General features: G+C 42.5%; 1 protein-coding gene across 2 annotated transcripts in view; it reads left to right on the plus strand.

The window, feature by feature from the left end:
* Nucleotides 1–9,027, plus strand: part of CA2 (carbonic anhydrase 2) — an 18,858-nt gene continuing 9,831 nt past the window's right edge. The window contains exons 1-2 of one of the 2 annotated variants that reach the window (XM_006020598.3): nucleotides 1–122; nucleotides 767–964. In XM_006020598.3, coding sequence (XP_006020660.1) covers nucleotides 89–122; nucleotides 767–964 — 232 coding nt within the window. In that variant the 5' untranslated portion in view covers nucleotides 1–88. Of the gene's footprint in view, nucleotides 123–766; nucleotides 965–4,788; nucleotides 4,851–9,027 lie in introns of those variants that run through there. The other variant, XM_025200235.1, reaches the window with a different exon arrangement.

The following is a 9,027-nucleotide window of genomic DNA, read 5'->3' on the forward strand; positions in this document are numbered from 1 at the left end:
GCCCGGCCATGCACTTGGCGGGAGTGTATAAAAGCCCCTGACGGCGAGCCGGGGCCAGCGTCCTGCCCGAGCACGAGCCGCCCGCACCATGTCCCAGCACTGGGGCTACGGCTGTGACAACGGTGAGTGCCCCGCGCCGCCGCCTCTGCCCGTGCCGAGCCCCGCGGGCCGGGGGGGACGCGGGGTGAGGCGGGCGCTGGTCTGTGTTCAGCCCCCGGGTCCGCGGATGCGGGGCCGGGCAGCGTCCCCGTGGCCATGTGCCGCTGCTGCTTCCCTGGCAAACCTGCATGCCCCTGTCCTGCCACCTGCAGCTACCTGTCTGTGGCACCTGGGCTAGTGGGGGACCCGGGCAGCTTCTCCAGCACTTCCCCAAGGCTTCTCACCACGCCGCAGGAGGTTGCAGGAGGTCGTGCCAGCCTGTACCCCCGCACGTCCCCAGTTTGGTGTGGTGGCAGGCTCAGGTTTTAGAAGTAGCGGGGCACCAGCTTTTTAGGATGCCTTGCCCTGTGCCTCGGGGCTCCCACGTCCTCAGGCCCATGACACCCCCTGGGTCACCAGCAGGAACTGACGGTAACCCCTGGCCTGTGGCTTTCTCACCCCCATTGCTGGAACAAGCAGTGGGAGCTGGCAGAGATAAGACACTCCACTCTTCATGCGTGAGAGCTTCTGCCGTGCACTTCAAGTTGACTTGGTTATGACTTATGGCCACCCTCTGTGTCTTGTGCGCATCCTTTCATGTTGCGTTTCTATGTGTATCCTTTTGTAGGACCCGCTCACTGGTGTAAGGAATTCCCTGTTGCCAATGGAGAACGTCAGTCTCCTATTGATATTAACACCAGGTCCGCCAAGTATGACCCTTCTCTGAAGCCCTTAAGTATCAGTTATGATCCCTCCACAACTAGAAGCATCGTCAACAATGGTCACTCTTTCAATGTGGAGTTCGATGATTCTGCTGACAAATCAGGTGAGTCCTCATGTTTAGGGTTTTTTCTACAATACTGAATCCATCTTCTGTAGGGGAAGGAACAGGAGAGAGGGTTTGAAAATGTTACTAGACAAGGGGGTGAAAGCTTGGCCCTGTTGAAGTCAGTGGGTATCTTGACTTCAGTGGGATCAGGATTTAACCCATGACAATTCAGTGCACATAAGCATCTTTGCTCTAATTAAAAAGAAACCTGCGCTTATCTATATGGCTTTGATCTGTTCTGATCGAAAGCCCTTTGCAGTAGATGCAAGGTTTTTCAGTGAATTCAATAGGATTTGGATCATGCTCAAAATGCGTAATAGACCAAAGTAAAGTACTTTGAGAGGAGTGACTTAAGGCTTATTTTTCACCTGTAAAGTACTGACTTTTGACCAGATAGTTAAAATAAGAGGCAGGATACGCTGCAGAGGTGAAATAAGACTAGAATAGCAAAATAGTCTTTTGTTATCAACAATATTGTTTCATGCTTTCACTGCCAGAAGTTGCAAATGTGGCATATTTCCAGGGCAGGCAGGAATGGAGGGATGGTTAGGAAATACCAATCTGATATCCTCTAATTTAAAAAAGCATCAGCCCAGGCTTTCCCTGAGTAAGGACTTTCAGGATAAAGATAGCAGTACGTTTAACATATCCCTACACAGTTAACTTAGAACTTGCTATTCTTCAGCATGCCAGCAGTGTGCTCATAATACTGTACTGTAGGGGTCAGCAACCCCTGGCATGCATGCCAGTGTGTGGCATGTGAAGATATTTGGCTTGACATGCCAGCCCTCAGGGTGGATGGTGGGGGAACTATGAGGGGCCCAATCCTTGTTGTGGCAGCATAAACCCAGACTCTTCCCTGCCATCCACCCTGAGGCACAGATACACTGCCTCCAGCAATGAGCCAGGCTAGGACTCCATAGACCCTGGTGCAGCTGCTTTCAGCCTCTCGGATGCCTACCACAGCTGGCCTGGGCTTGGGGCCCACCGAGCCTGGGCTTCTTGCAGCAGCAAGGGGGTCCACAGAGTCCAGGCCTGGCTCGTTGCCGGCGATGGGTGCATGTGTGCCTCGAGGTGGATGGCAGGGAAGGAGTCAGGGTTGCACTGCCGGAAGGATTGGTTCACTCATGGCTTTTGCGCCATCCACCCCTGGCATGCCAATGTCTTACAAATTGAGGTTTTGGGGGTTGGCACTCTGGCCAAAAATGTTGCCAACCCTGCTGTACTGCCAAATTAACAACCAGATCCTATGAGGTACATGGTTTGTCCCATTGAAATTAATGGAGCAACTGGCATGAGTCAGGGCTGCTCATATGAGCAAGGGCTTGCAGGATCTCTGCCTAATTGTAATTTCTCAGCTGACTGCATTTGCAAAAATTGCCACTCTGCTATGATGAATGTGCCTCTATTTTTAATTTAGAAGGGGAAAACAATCCCATTGTAGAGATAGTAACTGTCTTCTCCAGACACTGCCTGATTTAACTTGCTGGAGCAAGTGCCCTATTTTTTCCTAGGCATTTCCTTGGCAATGTCATTTAGGGGTTGGTGCTGTAATGTAAATAAATTGCCATGCCTAGAAAAATCTTGTTCTTTTTAAGGTCTTAGGCAGAACTGCAGCAGTTCAAAATTACACTTAAAAACTCAGCATCCATTTTACTGAACTAAATGGATAGCTAAGAGTGTGTTTTGCCATTGTATTAATTCATGTATAGAATTCACTCAGAGCATCCATGACACCAGGAATGTCTTTTTAGCTTCAGCAGGGTATTCTGACCCGTACAGTTTTCTTGGCATCCAGTTCATGAGGTATTGAGCATTCTTAGGTCCTATGTTTGACACCCCTGAACTGAACTACTAAAGGGTATTTATTTTGGTCCTGATTTTCAGAAGCAGTATGCCACAAGTGCTGCTGAAGGTAGTGTGAACTGCCAGAATTCAGTACCTCTGAAAACCAGGAGCAGTGTGTGTGCATGTGTGTGTGTATGGGAAGGTAGTTGTGAAACTATATTCAGTAACTTAAAATCCAAAACATCCCAGGAATGGAACATCTTTCTGTGATAGTGATCCACATGCAACTAACTGCTTTTAGGGAGTGAGAGGTAAGGGGATTGAAGGGAAAATATATGCAATAGCTAAACAGTTCATCAGACTGGACTGATTTAAAAAAAAAAAAAAAAGTGAACACTATATAGATATCTCCAAATTTACCTGAGTGTACATCCTTCAGAATCTGACAGTGTATGGAAAATCATAGTATGCAAAATCTACCTGCTGGCACACTGAACTAGCCTGTTTGTATGCAGTTAACTATTTATCCTACTTTTATAACACACAATAAACCTGTTTATGGATTGATGGCATTTCATTCACTTCTTGTTTATAACATTCTTGTGCAGAGAAGAATTATTTCTGTACCGAGTTCCTGATTAAACAAAATGCCACCAGCAAAAATAGAAACTATAAGAGTTGATTTTATCCTCTGTCCCTTGCATTAAAAATTAAGGACCCAATCCTGAACAAATTAAAAATTCTGCCATTAAAAATGAAGGGCCCAATTTTACTTGCTTATTACTTACAAATGAGTTAAGTAAAATTGGCCTAGATCCCATTGGCTTAGATCTGGGCTCTCAAACTCATCTGGCTCCTCTGGTTGGATCTCCCTGGTTGGATCTGGACTCCAGAGTTCCTTGCCAGCTGGATCTTAACGCAGCAGCAGCAGTGGTGGGGCACATGATGCCAAGGAGCTGCAGGGGTTAATTAATTCATTGCTCACCCTGTCTCTGAATACCTGGCCTCCAGGAGACCCACAGGCCAGATGATGTGGTTTTGCAAGCCAGATCCAGCTGCGGGCCTTAAGTTAGACAGACATCCCTGGTCTAGATTCTAAAAGCCCTGAAGCACATGTATAGCTTATGTTGTTAACTTTATTCATGTAAGTAAACCCATTGAAATAAGTGTGCATATCCTGTTGTGCATGTTCTGAATTGTTTAAAAGAAAAAGAAGGTCATATTCAGCTTAGGAATATTGTGTGGTCATAGGGAAAACACTTTGCTCTGCTTTGTTAGGGAAGTTGCTCTACATTAATAAGAGGAGATTTACAAACATAATTCTTGATTCCAGTTCCATTTTCAGTATTCCAATTTACCAAACACACACATCTGCCATAAAACACCCTCTTATAGTGTTGTTTTAAGGTTTCTAAATTGATCCCAATAGAGAAAAGTTTGTAATAGTTTTGGAAATGTGATATTCCTGTCTCTTACTATTGTATATGATAATTTGAGAGATGTTTACAAAATGAGTATTAAGTGAAATCTTTTAAATTTTAATTTTATAAAAGCTTTTAGCCCTTACTCACTAAAGTAGTTTTTCCAAAGCCCATGAAACTGGTGGGTAGGATTGGACCCTTTGCTGCTTAAATATGTCCTTCAGACTTTGTTTAATTCATCCTTAGAAATGGTATAGATGGCAGAATGTTGACACATCAGGATCATCATTGGATACACATTACTCATGTGTCTTTTATATGTTCAAATGTCATGATTTTCTCATAGTATAGACAATTTATGTTATTTTGCTTAAATGGCAGTTTTATTAAATGTTTTCTGAGGAAATGTGTATAAAGTGGGTTATAAATTTCTCCAAATAATAATTAGCTTATCTATCTAATTCAGTCCTTATGGCTACATTTTTCAGTTGGCCAGCCTGTTATTTTTTAGTGGTATTAAAGTATAAGTCCTTCCAAGCAATAGTATTTAAATGTTTGGAAATTTAAATAAAGACACGTTTTTCTAGGTTACAAACATCCTAAGAACTTATCTCAAGACAAAAGTGTACCCATTCGGATATCTTAGGGCTTGATTCTGCACAAAGCACAGTGTGGTAAGCATTATGCTAAGAAGTAAAAGTTTGGTAGACTGGGCGTTGATATATCACAATAAATATACTTTTATTTTGGGGATTATTCAGTTTGCCATTTATAACAAAGAAGATACTGGTACTTATATGACATGACAGACACTTTAAACCTTGTGTGGGGAACTATGAACATTTTTATAATTGCTAATGGCAGCAAGCAACCAAAGTCTGCAACCTGTTTATAATGTGCTTTGTACAAATGTTCCTGAAAAAACTTTACACAGTACAACTGAAGTTTTAAGAAGTCAATAAAGATTTGGTTTTATTACCATAATTGAAAAGATCAATATTTTATCTATAGCAGCAGTAGGATTTAATTGGAAAGTTTGATTTAAACTGCCAATGCTGTTACTAAATAGACTGATACATTTTTGTTTTGGTTAACATTTTGTGTCATTGCTTTTAGTTTATTTCCCTCAAAGGTAGAGAAAATATTTAAAGTCATGTAGAAATTTATGTAGATTGGACATTTTTATGAAAATGTAATCCTAGTAAAACCTTTGTTACAGTATCACAGCTGGGAGGTCAAAATATTGGATCACTTTGGCCCTGGATAAAAACGTCTCCTTAGTCATTTTAAGCAAGTATATTTTTCCAGCTGATTCTATTTAGAATGGAAAAGGATGATTAGGGAGACTGCTACTCACAGAGACGCATCCAGTTTAATTATGAGTCAGTGGGCACGTTTACACAAGACGCTAAATAATCTTTACTATTGGCAAAAACCATGGTGCCGCCGCTGTGTCACTGTAGCAATGTGCTCCTTCATTATAGCGGGTTGCTACGGCGATGTAGCAGCCAAAAATAACTGTACGGCCAGCACAGCACAGTAGGGGCTGTTATCGCACGGTGTTTTTAGTACTTCCAAAAGGAAATATTAAATGATGGTGTTGTATGGCCACATGTAAAAGTGCCCAGTATAGAGAGACCAGTGGATATTTATTACCGTAGACACTTCTGGGTTTGCACTGCTTTGTGTATAGTGAGTTATACAGAAAGTTGTCACTGGGTTCTTTTTATTTTCATTTCCCACTTCAAGAAGGGTCACTTGAGAGGAAATCATAACACATTTGCTCTCTCTTAAGACAAGACCTTCTGAATAGAGCTACTGACAGGAGGTCTATTTTTAGAGCCAACAGCTCTGACAGCATAACGTTAGCTAGTGCAGAATAGTGTTATACCTTACCATATATGTTCTCAACTCTGAATCTTCACATGACTCTCCTGCCAAGTCTATATATTAATTGTTCTGAATCATAAAGAGAACTGTCTGTATAGAGCCCCAGTACCTTGAAGAAATAGAGAATGTGAACACTGGGCTTAAATAAATGCCTGTGATTCAGACCTTTTTCACTATTATGCATAGCTCAAGGTGGCCATGATCTATTTCTTACAATCATTTAAAAACTTTTAAGTCTTTTGGCCAAAAATTGGCTTTGGAGTGGTCATATAGCTTTCTCCCCTTTGTTCAAATCCTCCTGGAGTATCACTCGGACAGTGACACCAGAAGAAATGAGTCATGTGCTAGCAGCTAGGTCAAGGGCCACTTGAAAGTTTATTTCTGTGCCAGTCCTCATAGGACTCCTCTGCTTCATGTCCTGTTTCATTTGCTTATCCTGTTTCACTTTTTAAAGTATAAAAACGCTTGTGAGCTTCTGGGATCAGGGATGGCAATTCATCATCCAAAAACATCTTTTTCTGGTCAAAGTGGCCACCTGTAGGGGTAGAAAAGGTGCTTGCTAGAGATAACAAGAAAGTAATGAAACGCCTCCTAAAATGCATACGCTACATGCTGGCATCTTGATAGTGACTGTGACACAACCTGATTGACCTATTTGATAGTGGCTGTATGTCAGCTAGGGCGAGCCCTACCTGTTTAAGGACATAATGCTGCTTCCTGAACAGGCTCTTGATTTTTAACTTTTCAGGGCATTAATAATAATCTCTTGTGTGTGCATATTTGTATGTGTGAACATGTACATGTGATGTATGTGTTTATTGCATGTGTGTTTGTGTGTGCATATTTATGCACAGCACATTTTATTTGCATGCCTATGCAAGTATGTACACACAGCTGAATACAATTCCAGTGCATTAAATACTAATGATATGAGAACCATTCTGGCCCACAGAGCAGCCTTGTGTCCTTAAGCAAGGGTGTGCTCTCCTTAGCTGGCATGCAGGTCACATCAAATAGGTCAGTCAAGGTGAGTCAGGGTCACTTCCAAACTGTACACACTGAATATGCAGTGCATACAAGTCTGGCGCACTCTGGGAGACGTTTCACGTTACTTTCATGTTATCTTTCCCAAACACCCCTTTCATGCTATCGGGCTTTCCCACCTGTTTCCACTAGGGTTAGAGGAGGCTGTTTCTCTGAGGTCACCAGTACACATTTTGGTGAAGATTATTATGGATGTTTTCCATGATGGCCTTCCATCACAACCATGATCCATACCATCAGAACCCTGGGTTCTGCTTTCCTCACTTGTGGCAATAAATTAATCCAGGAGGACTGTTTCTTTGGCAAGGAAGCATCTTTCACAAAAAGTCTGAACTGCATGCTGGGAGCTTTCCAGAAACTGACTCAGCAGCCACGTCCAGACATGCATGAATGTTTGGTTCCCCGGGGGCAACTAGCGATGGTGCACCTTGTGCTGCCACTAGTAGTCCTGGGGGGAATGCCTATGCCATGTACACTCCGGCATGTGGCAAGTTACCGGGGCTGGGGTAGGGGAGGCTGGGGCTAGCACTAGACTGGCCCCAGCAGCCTTACCTGGGGGTCTCCTGGGGCTGCAGCAGCAGTGCTCCTGCTGTGTGGATCCTGGCCAGCAATGGAGCATGGCTCTGGCTGGCCACGCTCCAGCTTTGGTCAGTGCATGCTGCAGCCACGTGTGTCACTCTGCTTTTTTTCCCCACAGGCTTTTTTGACCCCTGGATATCCAGGGATCAAAAAATCCCTCTGCGCTGCACAGAGAACAGCTAAATATGCAGTATACTGTGCGGCCACACTCGTCTGGACACAGCCAGTTTGGCTGAAATCTTCAGTAGATCAGCTAGAAAAGCCCAGCCCTGCACATAAAGACAAGACTGAGTCCTGATAATATTAATTAGAATCTTACTTATGCCATTAACAGAACAGCGTGCTTAAATATGATGTTTCCAAGTTTGCTTCTATCATATGTACATCTCTCTATATGTATATGTACAAATATACATACACAATGACTTGAGTGTATTATACATATACTTCCATTGCACACACACACATGGGCACACACACACACACACTGTGTATGTATTGTGTATATATACTACACAAGCTGTTGGAGTTTGGTTGGGGTGAAGGGGAGGGCAGAACTAGCATTAGATTTTCTGGGGTTTGAACCATGTACTTTCAGCATATTTTGAGGACTGTTTCAGCTGCAGGAAAATCCTGTAAACTGTATCTGAAGAATTTCCCTTTGGAAAGTATTTCCTTAGTTTGTAATCATTGAGATTAACATGTTCTAGAATAGAATAATTCTTATCAAACTGATATGTGTGAAGCAGATGATTTAACTCCATTGTTTGAGTTATTTCACAAAACAGTTTTATAGCCTATCCTAGAAATCCCATTGACCTCAATGGGATTGTTTATATAGGAAAATCAAGTACAATTTACTCAATTTTCCAAGCCTTAGGACATTGCAAATAATGAGAGAGAAAATATTTTGGAAAATATTTTTAGATATTCCAAGAAATAAAATAAAGATCCCATTATTATTATTCTCTCAAATGTGCCTAGCATCATCTTGATACAGTAAATACCAAGTTACCATTTCTCCAGTGCCCCCAAACTAATTTCAAAGAAAACTGGACATACACTTGGGTGGGATGGTTTAGTCATGGGTGCTCCTGCCTTGAACAGAGTGTAGTGATCACTGAGTTCAGTAAATGTAGGCATATAAAGAATTAGAACAAATGAGAAGTTTTATTGTGAGCAGTAGATAAGCTTTTACAGACCTGTAGTCTCTCTCTTTTCCTGAGTAGGTGCTCCCTAACTGAGGGGCTATCTTCTAATTCCCAACTCCATCAGCTTCCTGTTAGGGAAGTTTTTGTATATATAAAAAATATATATATTGGGGGCGGGGGGAAAGAG

The sequence above is a fragment of the Alligator sinensis genome, unplaced genomic scaffold (assembly GCF_000455745.1).
Source record: "Alligator sinensis unplaced genomic scaffold, ASM45574v1 scaffold717_1, whole genome shotgun sequence".
NCBI lineage: Eukaryota > Metazoa > Chordata > Crocodylia > Alligatoridae > Alligator > Alligator sinensis.